The 24,225-nt window shown below is 50.7% G+C and overlaps 6 protein-coding genes across 6 annotated transcripts; all 6 read right to left on the bottom strand.

Annotated features, from left to right (window-relative positions):
• Positions 1–1,678: 1,678 nt before the first annotated feature.
• CABS01_10060 (uncharacterized protein) lies at positions 1,679–3,052 on the bottom strand (the record flags this gene model as incomplete). Its single annotated transcript, XM_060543416.1, has 1 exon — positions 1,679–3,052. The coding sequence occupies one exon, from the start codon at positions 3,050–3,052 to the stop codon at positions 1,679–1,681; it is 1,374 nt and encodes a 457-aa protein (XP_060399597.1).
• A 2,242-nt stretch (positions 3,053–5,294) lies between these two features.
• Positions 5,295–5,690, bottom strand: CABS01_10059 (uncharacterized protein; the record flags this gene model as incomplete). Its single annotated transcript, XM_060543415.1, has 1 exon — positions 5,295–5,690. One exon carries the CDS (start codon positions 5,688–5,690, stop codon positions 5,295–5,297), a length of 396 nt encoding a protein of 131 aa, XP_060399596.1.
• Positions 5,691–7,190: 1,500 nt separating this feature from the next.
• CABS01_10058 (uncharacterized protein) lies at positions 7,191–10,188 on the bottom strand (the record flags this gene model as incomplete). The annotated part of the gene is made up of 5 exons (XM_060543414.1): positions 7,191–7,529; positions 7,603–7,949; positions 8,078–8,304; positions 8,366–8,700; positions 8,767–10,188. The coding sequence occupies 5 exons, from the start codon at positions 10,186–10,188 to the stop codon at positions 7,191–7,193; spliced, it is 2,670 nt and encodes an 889-aa protein (XP_060399595.1).
• A 4,360-nt stretch (positions 10,189–14,548) lies between these two features.
• On the bottom strand, positions 14,549–15,047 carry CABS01_10057 (uncharacterized protein; the record flags this gene model as incomplete). The annotated part of the gene is made up of 2 exons (XM_060543413.1): positions 14,549–14,742; positions 14,804–15,047. 2 exons carry the CDS (start codon positions 15,045–15,047, stop codon positions 14,549–14,551), a joined length of 438 nt encoding a protein of 145 aa, XP_060399594.1.
• A 2,166-nt stretch (positions 15,048–17,213) lies between these two features.
• Positions 17,214–18,169, bottom strand: CABS01_10056 (pyrimidine 5'-nucleotidase; the record flags this gene model as incomplete). Its single annotated transcript, XM_060543412.1, has 4 exons — positions 17,214–17,389; positions 17,478–17,939; positions 18,012–18,040; positions 18,117–18,169. 4 exons carry the CDS (start codon positions 18,167–18,169, stop codon positions 17,214–17,216), a joined length of 720 nt encoding a protein of 239 aa, XP_060399593.1.
• A 977-nt stretch (positions 18,170–19,146) lies between these two features.
• CABS01_10055 (glycosyl hydrolase family 7) lies at positions 19,147–20,720 on the bottom strand (the record flags this gene model as incomplete). Its single annotated transcript, XM_060543411.1, has 3 exons — positions 19,147–19,218; positions 19,281–20,186; positions 20,256–20,720. 3 exons carry the CDS (start codon positions 20,718–20,720, stop codon positions 19,147–19,149), a joined length of 1,443 nt encoding a protein of 480 aa, XP_060399592.1.
• Positions 20,721–24,225: the final 3,505 nt, after the last annotated feature.

Here is a 24,225-nt window from a genome sequence, read left to right as displayed (position 1 = left end):
GGCTTCAGACAGATAATCATTAGATACGGTGTAGTAACAATTGTGGAGATTGAGTGCATACTAGGAATTGAGTTGTGTTTCTGTGTTCAACCAAGCTGGATCTTGCAGAGTCGTAATGGGATTGAAGTCGATGGAAATCTTTAGGCATCTCCTGTTTTCCATGCAGAGGTCATGCTCTACATCATATACCTCATAGACTCTTCGAGCCAAGCAAATTGTTAAACTGTCAATTCTATTACTTGAAGATGATTGACTCGGTCTCGCACTCTCCCGCAACTCCTCTACCCAGCTTGAGCCAGCTTTGGCACGCACACGAGTCAATATAGTGCTGTCTCAACGCTTTGCGCACCAGAATGAGGCTAGCCTCTCTATTTAAGCTTTCTCCACGAGATGAAACTCCTCTACCTTGGTCTGCACGGGAATTAAGACCCATTAAGGGGCTCACTACAGTCTACGAGTTCTCGTCAAGCGAGAGAAGTGCCATCAATGGCTGGAAATCTAGCTCAGTCGACATACTAGCCAAAGATGGGATAACTGGTTAACCATTGCAGGGCATCAGCAAAGAGCCTGTAGACGGCCGCGATTCGACAAGGCTCTGTTCGTCTCATTTATTGAATGCTTGACAATCCGCAGATTGTCGTGTCACAACTACCTATACTTGAAGTTATGCTGTGTCATCATTAACGCACACACACCAGATGTGCAGTGCAGCCTTCTTTAATTTTCCTCGCGCCACCTGAGCCATTTTTTCGAAAAAGGCGGTCAAACAAAGGGAGGTGTACAAAATTTTGTCGCAGGGGACTCACATTAATAGACTTGGTCATTGCCATCACTCAAAACGTTGGTGGAAACGCAAAGCCACTATGTCGTGTCATTGAGCACGAAGCCCCTTTGAGCCAGGAAACCCTCGATATGTCTGGAAGAAGGCTCTAACTTGTAATCCAAGCGTCTACCCAAGACTCAGATTAAGCTTCCGGTTCGTCTCACCATGGCGGTTCATCCGGTGTAGTATTGTAGATCTGCCGAGAGTTGTGGAGCTCTTTGCGTGAGACCAGGTCCCGGAATCTTGGTTCAACTAGGCCTGGTACCTGCAGGTGCTCGCTGATACAACGTGTTGACAACTTAGCCTGCATTCCATTGCCGATGTGTCAAACGACACATTTTGCATCACTTCACATACGTTCCCCAGCGAAGGCATACCCGGGCCACAAGCGTGATGCATTTGGCTTGTATCAGTATCTTCCTCTCACTGGAAGTATCTTGCTGTGGTGTTTGGACCAGAGTACTTCATAAGCTCATTTAATGACCCGAAGTTGATGGACCCAGAATCCAAGTCATTGCAGCCTAACGATCTAAGGCGATAGCAAACGGGGGTTTTCAAGGAGTCATTGATGGAAGCAAACGATTATTTTCATTAGGGACCTCATCGTTTTCGGAGTATTCCATCTATGAAGGTAAATCATGTTCAATGAATGTCCTGTTTAATGAGGCTTTGTCGTTTCAAGGTGTCAAGAAGAACAAAATATGTACAAGAAGGAAAGAAATCTCAGACCTCTATGGCCGTCGAAGCAAACAAACACAATCTCTCCGAGAATCCGCAGCAATACACAACTACTTTGGCCCAACACATATCCTATCTAGGTGCCTTGCGTTCTGCAAAACACTCATCGGCTACCAATTACTGAGGAGATCCTTGCCAAGTTTGATGGATGAGCGAGGGGTGGTTGGTCGCAGGCTCGATTGTCCTCTTGCTGCAGCCAGAGGAAACGGAGACGTTGTTGAATCGATCCGCAACCCAAGCCAGATAATCGACATGCGACGCCTGGAAAGCCTGGTCATGACCGAGCTCGGGATACAGAAGCAGCTCTGCAGGCGACTCGGGGAAAGCCTTGCAAGTTGCATCAAAGTCCTGCTCCATAGTTTCGGCGTAAGTGAGAATATCTTTGGTGCCCTGGACAACCAACATCGGGGCTGCCCACTGATGTACGCCGGCTCCGTTGTAGCGCTCTTGCCAGTCAATGACATCGGGGTGTGTCAGCCAGCTGGTATTCTTGTACAGCTGGGTCTCAGTCAGGCTGCCGTAGATAGTACCGCCGGTCTTGAGACATCCCTGGTTTGATAGAGGAATGCGGCTGGCAACAATGTCGCTAACGTAGTCTTCTATCCGGATCGACTTCAAAAGCTTTGACAGAGACTGGAGGAAGTAGACGGATACCACATCTTCTACGGGGCCTCCGGCCGCGCGGCGGAATGACTCGGGGATGAGTGACAAGGGCCGAAGCGCAGGCGCAACCGAAACGGCACCGATGAATCCACCAGTGGCCTTTCCAGCCTTTGCCTCTCTCTCGTTGGTGCGCCACGCAGTCAAGCCCCCCTCGCTGTGTCCAACGACAACCCATTCCTTGGACAACCGCTCACCAAGGGCTTTGCGAGCTGCCTGAAGGCTGTGGCTCACGTCAGCAGCATGGAGTGCGCCTGACTCGTACATGAAGCCCTGGGGAATGTCACTGCCCTGGCCAGCATAGTCAGGTGCGATGACGGCGTAACCTGCCTGGGCGAGGATAAAGGGCGCCTCCCACTCATAGTAGAGTCCTCTATGATTGGTAGGCGCACACTCACGACTGTAGCCCGCAGTTCCGTGGGCCCAGACAATGGTACGGAAGGGCTTGTCTTTGCCCTGGGGGTTCGACCATGGGAGGAGTGCGAACGCGGTAACGGGTAGGGGCTTGCCGTCTATATCTTCGCTCATGTAGAAGAAGCGAGAGAGGGACATGCCAGCGGGGACGGTCCAGATCTTAGCGGCCTGGGTGCCCGTGAGGTCTTGCCATTTTACCAAGTCTCCGACGGCGTAGTCTGAGAGGTTCGATGGGTTGGCGTAGAAGGGATCGACATTGACGTCGACATTGACCCAGTCCTTGGTTTCGATAGCTAGTGAAGAACGGTACGCAGCTTCGCAGATCTCATCGCAGTTGGTGCGAAAGTCTTGGGCTTGAGCACCGATTTGAAGCGACGAGATGGCTAACCACCCTAGGGCGAGGGACCGTATTGCCATGTTTATGGAAGGACTTAGTCCGAAAAGAGAGTGAGTATTTAAGGAGAAAGATTGCAGAGATGAAGAGCTCGATGCTTTGGAACTTCGAGAAATTCTAGCGTCTGCGGGCTGATCTTTATATTGCCCCAAAGTCATCGTGCCGATGCCGGGGCCGATATCAGATGCCGTAGTCCAGTTCAATGAATGACTATCTAAGCAAGGGTCTGTCCACATTCACCACGACGTTGCGGTTCTGTAAGCGAGATGCTAGGCTCTTGGCAGCATGCAATGGAGAGCCGTAGGGGCAACGAGGCATACTACTGCATTTTGAACTAAAAGTCCCTAGCGGTCCATGGTCGATAGTCGTGATGGAATGGGTTCTCTCAATGGTACGGACTACCTTCATATTACTTTTGTGAGACCTAGAGTTTCCCAAGCATCAAGATTTGCATCCGTAGCATAGGATTTCAGCACTACAACACTATCAAACATAAACAAATAGAAAACCAGGAGGCATCATTGAAACATTTCTGTTTCTTTGCAAATAAGAGTTTGAGGTTGTTTCCCTGTCCATATCCAAGAAAAATCAGATGATGTGCCGTAGCTGAAGAAGCATTGGAGCTGTAAGTGACCATCAACTAACCGAACCCAGCAGGTCAACGCGCCAATGGAACGGCCGCATGATGCTGAGTGGAGAGGGACACGACTCTATCGACAGTGGCTGTGATATGCTCCGACCGACCGGGCCTGAACAGACCCCGCATAATTCGAGTCACGGTGGCCGAGGGAACCGGAATGGATAATAGAGCATTCAGCAATTCAATATCAAATCCCAAGGTCGTTTTCGGTCAGAGAGCAGCATTGAATACTATCTGACTGATATCGACAGCGCCATCATGACATTGACTCAACTGTAAAGCGACCCGCAATGGCAATTGTCAATGGAAGCACGCCATAACACACACCACACAAACTCCAAGTCCCGTCGACATCAAACTATCGCGAAACCCCCTCTTGATTATGCCTCAAGTAAATTGTCATTTTCACATCATTTCCGGGATTCAATATGTCCGAAGTCTTCATGAGCTTACTGACATGAGAGTCAAGACAGCCAAAGAATGGAAGACCGGATGACGGAGGAATTGTGAAGGCAGTCATCCTTCGTTCTTCCCTCTGGTCTCCCGGAGAATGACAGAACTCAGCGGCTAAGTCTCGCGAAACAGAGTAACACACTTCATCATATGCGAATGCTATAGCTTGATGAGTTTGGCTATCATAGGTAAGTTCATGTCAATTGCCGTTCTCAAATCTTAATGCGGCAAGAGTCTGGATTTGGTAAAGTATTTACTCTTGCGGCCCGTATCTACTAGCTCTCGTTGACTGTGCATCTTCTCTAATCGTTACCAGCTAGTAGTCTGTAGGATCTCCGCCTGAACAAATGTAACTATACTTCCGGGACAAAATAGCCGTCTTTCAGCACCCTCCTACTTGCTGCATTTGGGATGGATTCAACTTACCTCCAGCACTTCCTGTACCACTGACTCCTCGGGCGCTGGATAGAAATAGAAGGAAATACTGAGAGATGGGGAACACGTTGCGGCGGGATAAATTAATCATGAGTAAGACTAAAGTACGTACCTAGGGGAGAAAAATACGGAAACCTGCCACCGGCTAAGAACGAGCAATAGACCAAGCCCTTTTAGAAGATGACAACTTCCTTCACCAGAGATGAGCTGAGAGTCTTATATTGTTCATAGAGCTACAAGTGACACGACTTTCCTAGCGCGTCGTGACTGGCGCAGAGATGTCAAAAGTCACCAGCCAAACCCCGTGTTATTAGCTTCCTGCGTAAGTTCAGCGTAATATCCACTAGCTATTAGCCTCCCTCCACGGCCCAGCCTGCTCGGTCCAAATCCTTGAGACGAAGCTGAAACAGTCATCTTTACTCAAGTGACTGCACGTAGGCCTGAGCAGCGCTACAGTCAATGTGGTAGGGGCATCACTTGACGCATCGTACTTCCGTCTCACTTAATCATCAAGTGTCAAGATGCCTTTCAAGGACTCAGAGTGTATGAATAGATAGCTGCTGCTCTGCGTGATAGACTCTCGGAGATATCCCTGATGCCGGGACGCGAATGACCCCCGGCTGAGAAGTCCCAAGAAGATGAACGGTCTTGCGAACTTAATTACACGTATATCCAATGATTCCCCTCAACCCAAAGGGGCATGTTGTAGAAACATATTGGCTTAGAATATGTCGTATCTAATTTGCGAAAGAAATCTGGTAAGGTCCGGCACCGCGAGTGAAGTAGCGATTCAAATCGCAGTCCGCTCCAGGAGCGAGAACGAGGCCCATGAAATCATTGTAGCTCTCTTCGATACGAACGCGGATCGACTTGGTGCCTCTGTTCTTGAAGTTGTAAGTGATGTCGTCGTCGCAGTCGCCTTCCGGATCGCAGGAGTCCCTGCTCTTCTGCATCTTGACGGAGATGGTTGTTCCGGCCCAGTCGTAGGTGTTCGTCTGCCCAACTCTTGTCGGCGCCACGCGATATTTGTTGTGCAAGTAGGGTCCGTCACCGCCACCGCCGCGAGGGCACTCCGCTGCGGCGCTGACCATGCCAAGGATGGCGAGGAAAGAGAGGGAGGCAGAGATTTGCATCGTTGTAGAGACTGTGGGGTTTGATCTGTTGGTTTTTGGTATCAGTCTTTGTATCATCGAGGCTTCTTTAGTGATGTACTGACTTGTAAAAGAATGGCAATGTAGTTCTGTTAGAAGCCTACTAATTAGCGTGATGTCGAGCAGTTGATGGAGATAGGTTGTTGACTACCTTACCAGATTCGAAGGGGCTCACAAGCAGTACAAATACCCAGAGATACTGGTGCATAGTCGTCAATTCTACCGCATATTTCAACGACCTGGATATCACTATAGGACGACGTCCCGGATCAGATTGGCCAGCATCATAGCCTGAAGCTTGTTAGATGGAAACTGACTACTTACTCAACGCTGTGACTACGCCTCGTTTTCGTATGCAGAGCTAGCTCGAAAGGATAAACTCGACAAGCCTCATTCGCTTCGGATACATTGCATTCCTATAATCCCAAGTACATTGGACGTCGCCTTGACCAGTTCGTCTGTTGTCGCGACTTGTCTAGTTAGTCGCACCAACTATCGGCCGAAGGCTTGGCATCATGCCAATGCGCGATTTTGACTTTGTTGTACTATCATCGTGAGATTTGGGTCATCACAGCAATGACTCGTGCCGTAGTCAGCTCGAATTTCTGCTTGAAGCGGACCTGAAGCCCGGGGCCGAAATAAGAAGCGAGGCCCGTCATTGTCCAATTGATCACGTCGTGCACTTACGACAGACTGGTTTCTGAGATGGTCTTCCATCGACATTGAAGACCGTGGCTTTTAGCAGTGAGCCAACGAAGAGGCACAAAAAAGAAACTTCCAAGGACCACATCATGGCTCTGTGGCCTCAAGAGATCTGATGTATTCAAGGTGCCCTAGCGTCATACTTCTGCCTTGAGTCCAAGCACTTTACTGACTTCTTTGGTGAGGGTCAACCAATATAATCGCTCTTACAACCTTACTGCCCTCCCGCAGGCAATGCGCTCTCTGACTCATGTCGGGGATACATACGTGTAGATACGCGGATAGCTCCATATTACGAGGCGCATTTAGCTTTGGTCCGTGAACTCAATCTACCAATGGCTTTCCCATCATCGCAATTGTAGTCTTCTTCAAGGGATCATTTCCGCCAAGTGCCGGCCATCATTGGTCCGAGGCAGCTTCAGTCTGCTCCAGCACTTTCCGCCTGGCATTAAAAGAAGCAAGTATTCGTAAGTTAATTGCGTTAATTTGCGCCGGGACATCACGGAATCCATATGATTCGCCAGCCTGACCTCAGGTAAAGACTGGACACTGCGACGTTAAGGGCCATGTCAATTTAAAAATTGGATGTGGGAACTTATTCGCTTCGAGACGCAGTCTATAAATGGGACTAAGCAGCCAAACTTTTTTGGCACAAGTATGTTTCTCTGACCTCAGTTCAGAGGAAGGAAGGGTATTTACTTGCAAGGCTGACAAGATGAACGAGCGCTTTCCGAGAGCACGACTTCATCAGGTCTATTTTCCACCCCCACCAATGAATCATTACTCGATCGCGGGCGCCAAAGTGACGACAGCCCAGTGCACCTGAGACTTCTCATCCTTCAACGGCGTCCAGTGCGTGACGAACCTCTCGTCGCCGCGGAACAACGCGCTCCTTCGAGTCTGTAAACGGACCTCGACGCTGATGGGCGCTCCGGTGCGAAGGGCGTTCCGTACGCGCGTCTTGTAGTCGGACTGGTGGTTGACCATGTTTTGCTTGAGGAATCGGAAGACCTCCTGGCCCGCGACCAGGCCGACGGTGTTGTTCGCCGGGTGCAGCATTTCTAGGACACCTTCAGAATAGAATTTGATTATGAAGGAGTCGTAGCTGACAATTAGGTACTGGGACGTTCATGTTAGTAAGGGTGGTTCGCTGCTAGAGGATAGCATGCTCGGTGGGGTGGGAGTAACTCACTTTTGAATAAGCAGTGTAAAATTCCTTCATCTGTGCGCTCAAGTCGCGTCCTTCTAGCTTGTGCAACAACTTGCTCTCCATGCCCGGATCGGCGGCGATCCCGTTGGGCACATGGTCGTCGCTGACCTTCATACCCAGGGCTTTCAGGAATGCTTTTCGAGCCGAAGGTTGAGAACCTGCGCGATGTAAAGGTGCCGGCGGTACCTTGGTATCCTGGGTTTGAACGTCGTCATTGGTAGATGTCGACAGAACTCTCATCACGTCTGCGTTGCTATGAATAGTCGTTGAGCAATTAATCTGGCCGCCGATGAAGAATGCCAGTTTGCCGGCTTCGTTGTAGAGTGGGGCTGTGTAGGAGGATCAGGTTAGCCTTAAGAAAACGTGACTTGAGGATGTATGTGTGCGCATTCGAGTGCTTGTAGCACGACCCTAGGGTAGGATTGCCGCATTCTCAGCCAAGTCTACATTTACTTACCGACATAGAGCAAGTTCCAGAAAGGATCTCCGTTCTTCTTGTAGTTCAGGATGAGTTCAACAGACTCCTTTCGCTCGTCGATCGCGTTCTTTAATCGTCGGACAGGAACGCGATCGGTATGCGCACCCTGGAGGAATCTACAGTTTCGCGGAATGATTTCGGGTCTAGTATAACCGGTGACTTTGATGAATCCATCTGAAGCAAAGACAATTGGGTTATCTGCAAGACTTTACTCAGGAGTTAGCATGCGCACGAGACAAAGAGAGTCATGGGAAGGCGTCGAATTACCCAGGATTCGTCAAGCAAAAGCAATCACCAAGTCCTTGATAGCTATGTCGGTTGGTAGCTAAGGCTCTCGTTGCGCTCAGTGCCATCTGGTAGCGCACAAATCGAGGATAGATATCTAGGAAGACGTCCTGTTCAACGCTCTCTTGAAGATCCGTAAACAGTGTTTCCATGGACGGAAGCGTCTTCGTAACCAACGACTTCATGTCGCCATGAACGGACTTTCTCAGTTCCCCATTGACGTTGATCTGCTTTGACGAGTCGTCGGCAAGGAAGTCCTTATGGATGCTCGTCATAATCCCTGCTAGGTCATTGAGAACTGTTTGGTATTGCTCGACCTATAGTGCGAAGGTGCCGTTAGTGACGATGCTTTGAGATACTGCACTGATGTAATAGCCTCTCACCTTTTTGAGAAATTCAACACTTTCGCTGCAGAATCGAGCTTCGCTAAACTTCAGCAGTTGGTGCACAGTCGTCGGGTTATGCAAGACGACCTGAAAAATACCAGGTCCGAAGAAATCAACAGTACGGTTCGACGACCCGTTGCTCGTTACGCTATGCTTCGAAATAGATTGTCTCGAAATCGAAATAGAATCATCGCTCATTGCCCTCCGTGCCGCCGTCGGCGGTCGGTAATCTGACGTCAGGGTCGAGCCCCCGAGGCCATTCTTCACGCTGTAGTCTAGTGCCTCCTCTTCCATGTCGGAATACTGCTGCTTATTGTACGTCTGCCTTCGAGCGGCGCGCGATGTCTGATGCGGGCGTCTCTGGCTGATTGGTGGAGGCTCGGCGTCGAGGTACAAGCGATGATGATCAAGCACCGGCGTCCTGAGCTCTCTCTTGTGTGCGGCGAGGGCTTCGGCTGCTCGAGATCGGGGAGGCGGCTGCGATGATTGACGCGACGAGGTTCTTGAGGTGGTCGGTCGGCCGCGAGTCTGGCGACTTTGCGCCGCCGGCGGGCGGGAATCTTCCGTAGGTGCGTGGATGGCAGTGACGGGGGTCGTTGCTATGCTTCGGTGCCCATGGCGTGTCTCATTGCGGTAGTCGTGGTATCCGTGGTCTTCTTCCTCGTCGACGGGGTCTTGATGCTGGTCCTCTTCCTCCTCAGAGTCGTCGTAGATGATCCTGCGTGGTCGTCGACCTCCTATCGGGGGAGGTGTTGCTGATCGGACAGCGCTGGAGGATCGCACCATACTCTGGGAGAGCTCCTCTTCTTCTGCGACTTGTGCCAAGAGTCTCTTTGCGGCCTCGATCTCCTCGGCGCGCGGGGGTCGCTGCGGCGTATTGTAATCGTGTCGCTTGAGCACTCGTTCGGGGCTGTCAATGCTAGCTTGATCGGGACCAGAAGACTGGCGTGGAGGCACAGCTACTGTGTCCCTGTCAGACTTTGTGTAAAGCCGCCGTGGTGGTGAGTAATCCCGGGATACGATGTCTGTCCGAGATAGAGGACGGGAAGGGCGACTGAGTTCCGTGCTGTCTCTCGCTGAATGAGATTTCCCATTTGCCCCCGTTGTCCCATTCCTTTCTTGTCTTCCTAAGGCCGTATCCCGTAGTCCATCGGAGTCCTTTCCGGTTCCTCCTAGCATCAGACTAGACTCCGAAAGAGACCGCCGGAACTGAGGTCGTGAATGTTCTTCATCGCTGTCTTCAGACTCTTGGCCAATGGTAATGCGCGCCGTCTCGATGGCCGTGGTGTCTACCCGTGGTAGGACCCGCGTAAAGAGCTCGTCGTCGATGGGCCCTGTGGGAACTGACTTTGCAGCGTTTCCGTTCCCAGTGCGAGAATAAGGCGGACCGTCATGATCGACGTCATAGCCAGGCGCCATGGCTTAGTGAAAGACTGCTCTATGGCGCAAAAATAAGAACGTCGCTTAATCAAAGGAGGACAATACCTTCTTCGCTAGTAGCGAGAGCGAAACCTTGCTTGTTCGGATGACACGCGAATGTCTCAACTTGCCGCCATGTGAGTGGACGTTTTCAGAAAAAGAAGGAAAAAGAAAAGACTTTCCAGAGAGGAACACAAAGAGGGCGTTTGGCGTTTTCTTGAACCAGCTCCAACTTGCCACGGAACCAACCCGCCAGGCGCAACCCAGGCCCCGGCAACAATTTGATATCTCCATCCTACCATGCACGCTCGAGCAGTCTCGTCCCAAACCACATTTCCGGCACTTGGCGTCAAGCAGGGGAATGCTCGCCAGGGCGAGAGGGGTTGGACCCATTGAAACCTGTTTTCGCGCTCCTCGAACTACTATGGCAGAGGAGCCTTGGTGATAGCGAATGGCTGAATTGAGCGCAAGATTGGACGACAGGGCAGAAATCCGTGGTCCAGGTACCTCGTTAGCTTGTGCTTGGACCGCGACTTGGTGGGTGTTTGGCTGGGTGTTGCTTGCAAAACAGGGTGACATTTGTCTCCGGAACCTGGTCCCGTCCCCGATTTTCGAGTCCGGCTGCTCTAGTATCGAGACGTTTTTGCATGAAGAAAAAAACTCCTGTTGAACGTGGTATCCCCACCATCCGAGGCTGTGTTTGCTGCTCAGGGTTCGGTGCTCCCTTTGCGCTAATTATCAGGCCGTTCTTGAGGCCTGGATGTCGTCCTTCTTCCCCAGCCCAACGGGGCGTCGGCATCGTTGCTGACAACTCGACGGTTGAGTCCCTTCATGTCAGGAACCCGGAGATTGTGGGGTTCGTCGGAAATGGGCGTCAACGCGCACATCACCTCGTGTTGTTGAACAGGGATTAGGAGATCACCGATACCCGAGGTGGAAACCTGTCATCGATAGCCGGTTCAACTCCTATCAACACGAAAACTAGGCTTGCTAGCAGACAATAAATGTGACCAGATCACGCCAGGTTCAACGGCGCTTGGCATTGTTACAGTATCGACAATGTAGATCTGCGTGATTCGCGATTTGCCAAAGTTTGTGTTGCGATTGTTACGTCCCGAGCATCTCAGAGCATGTTTGCTGCGACCGTACGTAGGATCGCCGATCTAGTCTTGGTCTCCAACTCGCAAACAATTCAATCCGGGTCAATCAGGATGTCCGCCAAGAGACTTTCTCTGTGAATTCTATGCACGGCAACATTTCGATCCACCTGCGTAGAGATGAAGCATGTTTGCTCCGTAAGATGGCGTTCTGGGACGGTTATTTTGCTCGGGTACCGGGAATGACGTGCCATTCGGCTTGTCTTGTGTCAATATCAGCCGTCGTTTATACCTCCAGAGTTGCCTACCGCGGTGATTGTCGCGATATCTGCTGCAATCTCAATCATCCGCCAGAGCCCGAGCGTCCTCTCCCTCTCAGGCTCTCAGCCAGATGGCCGTGAGATGAATGGTGACGCGGAGGATGCGATGTAACCCTGCACACATGGATGTGGCCCTGTGGCCAGACCATCGAGTACTACATGACGACACGATGATGGGGCTCGAGCGTTGAAGAATTGTTTGTTGGCTAGCGAAGGATTCGGGCTGGTAAACATTTCCGTCCCGCAGCGCCCAAGCTTGCTAGCTTCCTCTCCGGGCTAGTTGAAAACCCTCTTGTTTTGGCACACTCAAGAATCAAAAGATGATGTGGAAGTTTGACTCGACGGAGCAGGATCCGGCCAGCGTTTTCCTTCTTCAACATGTGCCCTATCCCAGCACTGGAGTCCCTGGATTTCTGGGATCAGACCTCGGTCCGACTCATACAAACTTGCAACTCGGTAGGGATGGGTTCGTCTCAATTTAGTTGATCGGGGCGTGCGCAATATCAGCCACGGAAAGTGGGAAGATTGACCAATAACATGAGCTTGGAAATGGAGCTTGGGTCCAGTCTTCATGCCCAAGTGAAAATTCCCGTAAAGTGACAGCGGCGACCAGGAAGGTCAATGCAACCTTCCCGGCGCTTGTGTGACAGAGCAAGAGAATAAGCATCTATCCACGATCGATCTAGAAAGTGAGAAGTGACCACCCATTTTGGGGACAAAGGAAGGATTACAATGAATTTTCGCGGTAATTTACCCCAAGTCAGCGAGGAGCACTCAAGGTAGACGCATTGTTTCATTCACCCGATGCGATCGAGTCCTCTTGAGTTAGAAATTATGGTGGTAGACTACCTCATCTGGGATGGAGAATCGCCACGAAATGCCTTATCGAAATTTCATAATGGTTTCTCAGCCTGCTACAGCCGTTCAAGAGTACTGTGTACATGTGGCCTCCACGAGACACTGCCAACCTATAATGTTAGAGGAAGCTTCCTGCTATTCGCACTTACTTTCCCCGATCCGGTGATGCACGTTGGTGAAGTCGTTTCAAGCCACAGTGCTCCCAACGTTACGGTTGTGTTATTTGACATGACCGCTGACACAGAGGATTGAACAGACACCTTGACGGGGTAATTCAACTCCGAAGACCAGCACCATCTTTCGCTGACCTTTTAGCATGCAATTCTAGCCTGCGTGATCGGAATACGAGTTATGACCCTGCCTCGGCCGATCAATGTTAGCATGCTATCTGGCCCTGAACCCTCTCTAACCTTTCAATGAGGGTAGAGAGAGTACGAAGCCAATCACAGGTTCGACGACGTTCATGTAGCATAGACCTTGTTATCTGATGAAAAGACAGAAAGTAAAGCCCTCGAGTGCCCAGCGCTTTGACCTTGGATTCGAAAGACCAGGCTAGTCGACATGTGATATCATATCTGTGTGAAGGACTATGCCATGCGCCGGACGACCATCTGGTGCAAGACTGGGACATCCCGACTGGAAAGCATAAAGCAGAATATTTGTTGATTTTCAGGTCTTTCCCGTCTGTCTGCTCTTGGCCCGGCAATCTCGAATTCACAATGGGATTGTATCGGTATTTGTTAACACGCGTATCCGGTACAGCCAAAACCATGCTACCTTTCTATGCTCTGTGCAGATGAGACGCGCAGAGACCGCGAGCGAGCATTTGCGGTCACTTCCTTGCACTGGTTAGGAAGAACGAATAAGTACTTGTCTCTTAGAATTATAGCAGTCGCCTTAATCATCAATAGCATTTCGATAAGTGAGGAGCCTAGGGAAACGATCAGGTGTCCAGGAAAGCAATCAACCTACCTCATCTTAGTTGAGACATCGTGACTGGGGTCGAAGACTAATTCAAACGAAGAAGCGTGGTTCCGAATTCATGGGAGCAAAAAATTGTAACGATATCGTAGAGTCCAGGCAATGACTGCTGCGCCACTGGCGAGTGTGTGTAAACCGATGACATCTTCTAAATATTTATCCCCCGATCTCCATGGCTCAAAGATAGTTTGGTAGTGAAACGATCATCAATCAATTACAGTATTCCTCGACAATGTTGATCCCCGTGATTTTGAAAGGTACGGCTGACAGGTTGGTGAGGGCAATGCAACCCAGTGTGGGAGCACACAATGTGTGTTATCAAGAGACCTTATTAAGAGCTGCCACAGATACGCGCTACTTTCTTAAGCTCTATATATCGTGCTCTTCGAGAAGAAAAAATCGGCCATTTAGACAGCAGATGATCAGACCGCCAGAGATATCGAATTGCCTATCCTTCATGTGAACCTGGTCATGCTCGCGGCCACTAAGATTAGTGAACCTGCAAGTGCCCACAGCTTAGTACAATGGAAAGAAGGACCCGGTGATCCAGTACCACTACATCGCTGCTCATGACCCTCGTATTTATACCAATAAAGCTGCACTCGATGTGTACCTAGCGTGGGAGTGTTGCAGTCGTTATGCGAGAATCAGTGCCCGGTAGCTCAGACACCATGTCCACGTTCAAATCGTTAGGTGTCAAAAATCGTGAGCCGAGGTCTTCAGTGGGGTGGGCTTCAGCGGCTACAGGGCTTGCAAGGCATCAGTGCGGTGCTGCGGGTACCTTGCTCAATTCCAGCTCTACTCTGTCCCCCCAGATGTTGCTATCTGCGCAGGTTGCAATAGTACGGGCTGGAGCTCCGAGTTTGAGAACAGGCGGGTTCTTAGTAACAGAGTCACATGATAGGTAGTCTCGAATGTATTTGTAATAATGGCCAACTTGGCCTTGAATGTGCAAATGTCAAGTTTCTACCAATATATAGGCAGCCCAGCTCAGACGTGATCGACTCTGGGCATTGAACCCTCCTACAGGCATGAAAAGTGGAAATCAAAGTCCAACGCCATTTATATGCAATCAGATGCTCCCGTGATCGTGATCAATCGAACTTACTGTTGGCTACCAACGTAAGTCTCACTGGTCGCGTCGCCGACAATGACGGTGACGTTGTAGTTGGACAGGGTCGAGGACGAGGAGGCGCCGTACAAGCTATACAGGCCAGCTGAGACAACGTACTTGCCAGCTGCGAGACCAGCAGGGATCGTGACCGTTTCGGTGATGTTGTCGAGAACATTGGACTTTTCTATATCGTGTGTTAGGAAACGGCGGCAAAGTACCAGCGTAGCTGTCTCGAGAAAACGTACCAGGTCCGAGGTAAAATGAGCCCAAGACGTTCTGGCCGAGAGTTCCGGGGTAGGCGGAGGCCTCGGGGGCGATTCCAAAGGCAATCGCGATATCCGCGACAGTCTGGATGTAGTTCTCAGTTTCGATGATAGCCTGGACCTCATCACCGGCCTTGACGGTCTCGGGGAAGGCGATGCCGTAGATGCGAGCGTTGGCCATGGCGAAGAGGCCGGCGGCGGCAGCGAGAGAAGCGCGGAACTGCATCTTGAGAAACTGGGTAGATGTTTGTATTAAGTTTAGTTGATTAGATCGTACAGGGTAGCTGCGATGTTTGGATATATCGGAAGTAAAGTTGCTTAGAGTATGTCTGACTGTAGGGAGAAGGGAATGAAGTAGGCGAGAAGGGGTTTGTCTGATGTTTTTAAGCATTTCCATCACAAACGTCAAATGAACGTTGCCAGAGACCCTTGTCGTCTGTACTCCCATGTCTATTTTCGTACGAGGCGACGTCAGGATCCCCAAAGAATATCTCCGTAGGCGAAAGTCGCCTGGGCATGACATCGTTGGGCGGTCCCGGGTCACCCGTGCCAGCCGAATGCACGGCTCCGACTCAAGCGGGTGGCGCTGCGGCTCGTGTCGCCATCGAAGCAATGTCTTAGAGCATGATCGATGGCACGGGTAAACGGACTGGACAGTTGGGCCTGGTGCATGATGTGAGCAGTAAGGTAGTACTCAGTACTCTAGAAATGTTCCTATTCGGTCTATTCTTGGTAGTCACCGCCGTTTCCACGGCGTCCGCCGCGACCAACAAGTCACTATATTTGCCTCGAAGTGCGAGGAGGAGGTAACTTGCCGGGGCGTCGGGTGCCGGGAAATTCTGGGGAGAATGCCATAATCGGGGAAAGGGGGTGGGCCACAGGGCGAAGCTGCAGGACACTAATCAAACTTTGGCCAAGTGCTCGACGCTGATCGGGTCGATCTTTATAAATAAAAACAACATTGGTGAATTGGAGGATGACAAAGGCTCGTATATCTCTTGCAAGGAGCCATACTAGAGATGATGGCATTGGTCCGTTTGAGGCACTGCGCAGTAGTATTAGGGAGTTTTCTTTTCTTCGCCTCGGCTCGCTGCAAGTAAACGAGCCCACAAGATGACGAGAACGACGAGAACCGCCGGACTTGGCTTCTCTTATGTCCATCACGGTAACGTTTCAGCGGCAGCGAGCACCCTCACACGTCAGATGGTCCTGCTAAGAGTGTCTCCATTTTGGACGGCGTGGGCGGGAAGCATGGCGCAATAGAACACGAGCAACAGGGCCGGGGAACCCAGCTAGAGAGAGATGCGCCACTTTAGGGGTCCAATTGCCTAAGGTGTGCGCTTGCTTCCAGCGGAAAACAATCGATGTCTGGCCCAGCTTGCTTGTTTGTGATTGAGTCTTCTTCAATGGAGCTGACATGTCGGTTCAATCTGACTTCATCATTGTGCATTCATCGAATACATTTTACACGTTGTCTACGGGTAGGTTTAGTAAATCACGTCTCTTCAACACAGCTCGGACAGGCGCGACAAGCACACTTTGCGGCATGAGTCCAGGAAACAGAAGACCGTTGCATTCACACAAACGTGTGTGTAATCTTGTAGGCGGCGCAAAAAAGTAGCCACGAAATGGTCGTAAAAAAGGCAAAAGATATTGTCGTCACCCACAGGATTCGAACCTGCGCGACCGAAGCCACTGGCTATCAACTCTCCAGGATAGAAATCCCAAACTAGCAGGCCAGCCCATTAACCACTCTGGCAAGGTGACTAACTGATTGTGGAGAATTCGACCTCTTTAGTGGACTATAGACTGTTCCACGTGGAGCTGCCTGCGAAAAGAGATCCACCACAAGCCCCTCTGCTAATATGCAAGGGATATCCGTTAAATAAAGGCGACGTATGCATAAAGGTGGGTGAAGCCTTATGCATGCTGTACTAAATCGGATAGCAGTCAAACATGCAACAGATACATTAAATCTCCAGGCAGCATATGTTCTGTTACGGAAGACATATCGGGCTAAGTAACTTAATCACACCTGGCCTTTCCCAAAACTGAGTTCTACAATATGTTCACCACGATTGGTACCATTCTTTTGAGTTGTCCGTCCACATGACCATCGATCTCTAGATTGTAGATCTCGTGGTTGAAGCACCGCTATTTGCTATTGCTTGAGACCAAGTCGCAATGGGGGCATTTGAGTTTACCCATCCTCCACCCATCCTCCACCCATCCTTTGAAAAGCAATTTTATTTCACAGCGCGCAATTTGTTGTTGTCAACGATGTCAACCATTTACCGGGGAATCGTGCCTTAGTCTCGGCGTCTGTGGTTTGTCTAGATTCTAGTCATTTTCTTTTTATGTGACCCGCGGAAGCATCATCTTTGTGTCTCATCTAATTTTTCAAGGCGCTGGACCTGAAGAATTGAGGGTAAACGTCACGAAGCTCTCTTATATGACGAATTTGGAATTGGGAAGCCTGTGTCTCGGGAATAGGCAACCCTTCTTCGACGAGATGGGCGGCCGTCCATCCGAGCTCTTTCGCGCTCTTGCAATTATCGTAGGAATCATCTGCAGGTTTTAGTACAAGTCATCTATTCACGAACTGAGACCAGCGGTGCATCCACCATGCCAAAGGTTTTGGGAGTCAAGAGCTTACCAACAAAGTAACAGTCTCCCGGGTTTTCAACCCCTGCCTGTTCCATGGCCCTGCGGAACATCTCCTTGGCTGGTTTGCAGACGAATGGGTACTGGGCGTAGTCGCAGTAGGTCAGACCATCAAATAGGTCATCGATTCCAAGAAGTCGCACAACCCGCTTTCCGTGGTTGACGTAGGCATTCGTGAAGAGCCAGAGTTTGACTTTGCTGGTGTCGATATCCTCCAACAGCGCTCGGAGGTCTGCATCGGGCTTTAGGATGTCGTCGAGAGGCAACGCGTCATCCACCTTTGCGTTGAAGTCCAATGGGTCTATTTCATGATGGCGGACTAAGCCTTCGATTGCCAGGCCGTATGTCTTGTAGTATTCTCTCGTCAATCTGGAGGCTTCCTCCTCTCCCAGTGATAAGTGGGTCTCAAAATACTGCTCGATAAGCTTTGCCATGAGGTTGTGGATTCTGTGACCTAAAGAAGAACGCTAGTGAGTCCATTTGAGCTGCCCAGAATTCTGGTGCGCGGAAGAATTGGTCGACTGACTTCTAGAGTACAGACAGTTGTCGATGTCGCTGTTCCCTGACGAGTCAGTATGCAACTATTTTTTGGGCATCTCAGCTCTTAGAATTAGTTAGGTATTGAGCTTACAAAAAGAACACTGGCTTACGAGCCGTAGCGCTTCCTTTTGTTTTATCGGCCATGATGAAGTTCCTGTGTGCAGTGGCTGTCGCTGAAATGTGTCCTTATTGAAGCTCTTAAATGCGGAGACCCCGCGCCGGAATGAGGTTTTGAGATTATAAAAACTGAAGTTTCGGAACACCTGCGAAGTCGCGGGAGCTCCCCAGCATCTATAAATGGCCTGCAACAGAGACTCGGACACAGTTTGGGGTTAGCGTCTCGGCGGGATTTGCCCTGTGAATCAGTCATTGGAGACCGCAGATCCACTGTGGTGTCCTGTGTCATGATGCGCTACCAATTCGACTCATTTCTCGCCAGGTTGCGCTGAGCAAAGCGACGGGACATGTTTGAGAGGGAGTCAAGTCTATGATATCTGCAAGGGAAATTTTCCATCAAACATCAACGGAACTTAGACCAAATCATAAGCCTGTCATAACGTATTGTGTGGGCACGAGACCATACACACAAGATGTTGAGTACACACATTCGGTCTATGACTCATTGTCCTGTCGAGAAATGCTAGTTATCGGGCAGGAAACCTAGTTAAAGCCCAAGGCATGGAAAACACGGTTAACAACACCAAAGTTGTAAAAAAACGCCAAATGGGTAAGCGAAATCTATTAGGCATTTCTCCGTGAGTGTACCGAGAGATGCTATATGTATGTTTTTTATCTTGCCTTCATGGCACAATTACAGCACAGGCTCAAGGTGTATCCACATCCCGACCTTTGGGCGGGAGAAAGGAGATTCACTCAAGTCATGGGATTATCTTTTCTATTGTTTGGCCGACGTAAGAGCATGGCAGACATCCACATTCAAGGCAATAGGCAGCATATGTCAAGTAAAATGGTTAGCTAAAGACTTTTGTAAGCCAATTTCTCTTGCACTTGTCTGCAAGGGTCAGACCCATGCCCAATTTATATACACTGAAATGTCTAGAAAACATGTACAACCGAAAGAAGGATATATGCCACGCTCATCTCGATACATAGATCAACATTCACTTCAAAACCACATGAGAGATGAAGTTGTGGTAGAAGTGACGACGGCCGTGAATGTCAAGTCTCAACAACTTACTGAAACACACGTATGATTAGCAATAGCAATGAGAGAGATCTATATAGTGGTACTTACAGCAGTTCCGGCGCTGTTGAAGGTAGAGCCGATGGGGCCGACCTTGATGTTGGAGAAGATGACGTTCGAGTTGGGGGCCTGGGACTCGACATCGGCGGGAACGCCAGAGTCGGTGCCGCAAGTGCCGCGAGCGGTGCCGGGGCCGGTCTCGTTGGTAGGGTAGGTGGAGTCCAGCCAGAGCATGTTGGAGTGGTGGTCATCCCAGACAGACATGACGAGAACCATACCCTCAGAGAGAGCCTTGCCCATCTGCGCAAGACCGCCCTTCTGCGCAAAGACGTCCTCATCGCCGAAAGCCTTCTTCTGGGCGGTGCAGTAGTCCGTGGTGATGGAGTTGCCCTCGACGCCGGTGATGTCGGACTTGGAGTTGGCAAAGACCTTGCCGTCCTGGACGTAGAAGCGCTTGATGTCGGTGAGGGCGCCGCCGGTCTCGACGAACTGCGTGACGACGGTGATCTTCTTGGAGGTGTCGATGGCGAACTGGGAGCCCTTACCGTAGAAGGTGGTGTTACCCTGGCGGTAGCTGTTGAAGTCGCATCCGTCGGGGTCGCACTGGCCGGCGTAGCGGGTAGAGCTGTAGGTGCCTCCGCAGGCGTCGCCGTTGCAGCTCAGCTGGCCGACCGTCTCGCAGGGGTGAGGGGTGTAGGCGGTGGAGACGGAGTTGGCCTCCCAGATGTCCATCTCGGAGCAGCACGAGCCCATGTTTCCGACGCCGGCGTTAGCATCGTTGGAGGAAGGCACCCAGCCCTCGACGTTGGCCTTGCCGTCGATGAACTTGAGGTCGCGGGGGCACTGGCTGTCGCAGTAGCCGGTTCCATGGGAGGCACCAGCCTTGTTGGTAGGGAACTTGGACATGCCGCCATCAGCGTCCATGGAGACGAAGTACAAGGCGCCGTTCAGACCGCACTATGATCGACTTGTTAGTCAAGCTGCTTCTCTACACATTCTTCAGACGAAGTTGAGGCTTTCACTTACACCAAGGTTGGAGACATCAACGTCAAAGGTGAACTCCTGGCCTAAGAGCTTGAACATTTGGTACTTATCTGTTCCGTCCATGAGGAACATGCGAGAACCAATGTTCTTGCTGTAGGGGCCCTGCTGGACAAACTTGAGGTTGAGGGCATCGCCGCTGGTGGTGGCGCCGTAGGTGCCGGAGTAGTCGGCTCCGTCCAAGCAGCACTTGGAGGCACAGTCCTCGCCGGTGGTGCAGATGGAGGTGTCCCACTTGTTGCCCGTGTAGCAGTTGGTGCTGCCGTCGGTCTTGTGAGTCCAGCGCCAGTTGGCATCCACGGTGACGGATCCGTCGACCTTGGTGCAGGCGCCGCCGGCCGCGCAGTTGGACCAGGTAAGTGCAGGCTTGGTCTCCGCGTTGAGCGTGCAGACCTGCTGCGCGCGAACAGCGGCCACGAGGGCCGTGAGGGCAGAAACCTTGGTCAACATGGTGTTGATGAGATATCTTCGGACGTCAAGTCGATAAAGAACGGATGAGAGAAAAGAGTGTGTAAAGATGATCAGACGGGTCTGAACATGAAAAGAATGAATTGGAGTGCCGGAAAAGAATGTCGCGAGTGGCTTGGGATGAGGAGATGAAAGCCAAAAGTGTGCGGATGGCCTCGGACACATTATATAGACTCTCACATACTGTTTCGATCCCCCGTTCAAGGTTAAACTATCATGATGTGGTTGCGCTTAGCCCCTCCTCTTTCCACTTCCTTCCAAACTGCTTAATTTCCGTCTAGGGGCTTGGGAGCTCCTGCGAGCGGCTCGGAGTGAGTCGTGATGCATCAATTGGGAACAGTAACCCGGGATGCATCGATCATTGGAGAGTTGATGATTGTCTAGTGGGCCTGGATAGGCAAGATCGGATGTCTTCCCGCCTTGCCTAAGTCTGTATTGAGGGCCTCAGGGCAGGTGGGATTGGACGAACGTGGCCAGAGTCAATTACACGGAGACTCAGAGAGACCAAGGCAGACCAAGCCTGCTGGGCGAAGCTTGATCCGGGAGGGGCGCAACTTGGCTCTCTTAGTTCTTTCGTGGCAGCCGTCTGCAACACATTGATTAATTACCACAAGGTCCAAAGGGCTGGTGACGCGGGGTTAGGGAGTCGGTTGAGCGAGTTAGCACAGCACATGTTTGCCGCAACCCGTCGTAAGGTGACATCGTGGGTCTTCTCCGCAAAGTCAAGCAAAGCCAAGTTGGGGTCTATGCAAGGGGCACCCGGGCGGAATATCTCCCACCGCCCTCCGTTTGGGAGAAGCGTCTCCATGCGATTGGACGAGTAATATCCGCCGCCCCTGCTTGCACCGGAGGACACGGCATTTATTGAGCATTACCGAAGCTACTGACGCGGGTGTGACGGCGTCAACTTACCCCAACAATCAACTTATATGCGGCAGACGTAGTGGTAGTCTCAGTTAGACTAGCAAGCGTGGCAAGTTATCGATGAAGAGTAGCTTGTTCGGCAAACTGGCGTGGGGAGAAATTTTTCAATCCCAGCTCAACAGCAATGCGTCCTAGTTTGCTCCGTCCGCACTGCGATTAATAGTATTTGCCTCAATCTCTCTCAATAGGAACTCGGTCCACCATCGTGCACAGTCACCAACGTGGGGTGCTGAACCGCCGACATCCGGTCAAAGTTGACAATGCCCTTGGGTCTTGGCTCACCACTTTCAGATTCAACCGCAACGAAATGCGACCAGACCTTGACCGTAATGCTTGCAGCTGCGCCTGAGGAATCACTATGTCTGACGAGAAAACAGAGTTGAGTTCTCTTTATCCCATCCCTCAATCTTCCCCCTTAGTCTAATTTACTTTTTGGCCCCCTTTTTCTAGTCAGGACATGCCTGTTTTGCGGCTTCATACTGCCGGTAGTGGGGCCGTGGGCCCACGGAGCATCGAGCGGAATGACGGACCGTCAAGAACAGTCCACCTATCGAAGTCACTCAGCCGAGTACGGTCCTCGTCTTCTCCCGAGTATGGCGCTGCTTAGTTGAGGTATAAGGCTTCATTACGTAGTTAATGCTACTCTAGATTCCCATATCTTAAATCTCTATCTCGTGCAAAAGTACCATGGTTCCTCCAAATTTCGGGCCCCGGGAATCGAATGCATGCAGAAATCCTTGAGAGCGTTAATTTTGTTGATGCCTGTTACGGAGGGTATCGTACCGCACTCTTGGATTGTAAATGATCAGCCTCAATCACCTTTACCCGCCTCTAGCGCGCCTCCGGTGTGGAAGCCGAAGCTTTGAGGCTCCATATCTGACGGCTTGGCCTCGTCTTGGCCATGAGAGAAGGCCAATGTTCGCGTTGCCATCCGAGACAGGAAATGGCTCGGAGATGGTATGCTCGGTCTCCATTTACCAACGACTTAAGATCTCGGAGCCGAAATGGAAAGTCATTCAGGTGTACTCCCATTTTGGCATGGATATTGCATCGTCCAAAGAAAACAGATCTTGAACCATACACTAACGGAATATCAAGCCGCACGGTGGAGCGCCTTTGGCTTAAACATGGGTGAATAGCGAGAACCATTAAACTTCGTCCCACACTATCTGACCGTCGAGCCGGCAACTCGGGTGGAGAATTAGCAGCAACTCTAGGTCACGGATGTTACCGCGCCGTTGGAACTATGATTCAGTGAGGAGATGAAGCTTATCCGAAATAGGCTGTTCAAAAAGTTGGGCGGTTCGAAGTCCACGGGAATATGAGTGTGGTAATCTAAGCCTCTTCCACAAAGTATGACATCAGCAACATTCTGAGCTTATCAGGTAGGAAGATAAGACTTGCCAAAATCGCGAACCCCGCGATGAAGGTTGAGGCTCGAGACTTTATATCCTGATCCAAACTCAGACTTGGGGGGCGAGCGCAAGCTGAAGAGAGACCCATCATGAGAGCAAGTCTGGCCAACCAAACATCCCTCTTTGTCAGTTTCTTGTCAGGCTGCGTGTTGAAAGTCAACTTTAAGATCGGCCGTTTGTTTCGTCAGAGAAAACCCCCGACTCTTGATTGCACCAGCCACTGTAATGGTGCAAGCCCAATAGGTAGGTCAAGGTTGACGTTCAGAAACAGAACGGACAATCATGCTCAGCAAATCAAACAAACAAGAAAGGTTGGTGTGCAGTGCAGTCGTGACTGACTCTCTCATCTCACCGGGAGCTACTGTGCATCCTTACTCGATGAACTACCGATTGGACTAGATGAGCAGACGAAAGGACAGAGTTTTGCAATTGTTAGGATTCCCCAGTCTGTCGTCGAAACGGTTGAAACGATGACTGAGAGAACAGACGCCGAGCGATCACCGACCATCAACCAAGTTTTTGGTGCTGCATTGATGGGATTCAGCAACAACGAGACGATTCTCGCGATGCGAGAGCGACAAAAATCTGCGTGATCTTCTCAGGGACTCGCAGTTCTGCAATTCATAGTAGGTGTGAATATCAATCATGTGGAAGGATGCATTCAGATCATTCATTATTGACTCTCAATCATATGCAAGGTACCAACAAACTCTGTATCAAATGCAGACGGACTAGTCCATTCAACACACTTGACACGGAAACTTTCAATGCAACTAAAGACGGTAACGAAATTCAAAAGGTAGTGATAACTAAGCCTCCGAGGTTTGGCAGTCCCTCCCAGTGTCCACTGAACCGGACTCACTGAGGGGGATCTCCATGCTTTCCCCCGCGAGCTAACGCAGGTCCTGAGGATAATGTCCAGACTCATCGCTGAAGCCAAGAGATCTAAACCCGCTTGTAAGGCTTAGCATATTGCAATAGTCAAACCTAGCAGAAACGTCGCAGGAGCAGCGCTGCCCCTCGAATCACATAAGTGGAATCATTGGCATACACACGTAGATCAATCACTTGTGGAGGGAAAGTCTGATTATATACACTGCCAAGAACGACACCCAAACCAACACACAGTCATGGGTTATCGTTTGTTA

The sequence above is a fragment of the Colletotrichum abscissum genome (genome assembly GCF_030869225.1).
Source record: "Colletotrichum abscissum strain IMI 504890 chromosome Unknown Scaffold_25.1, whole genome shotgun sequence".
NCBI lineage: Eukaryota > Fungi > Ascomycota > Sordariomycetes > Glomerellales > Glomerellaceae > Colletotrichum > Colletotrichum abscissum.
The sequence above is the reverse complement of the archived record's forward strand: the minus strand, read 5'-3'. Positions and strand labels throughout refer to the sequence as shown.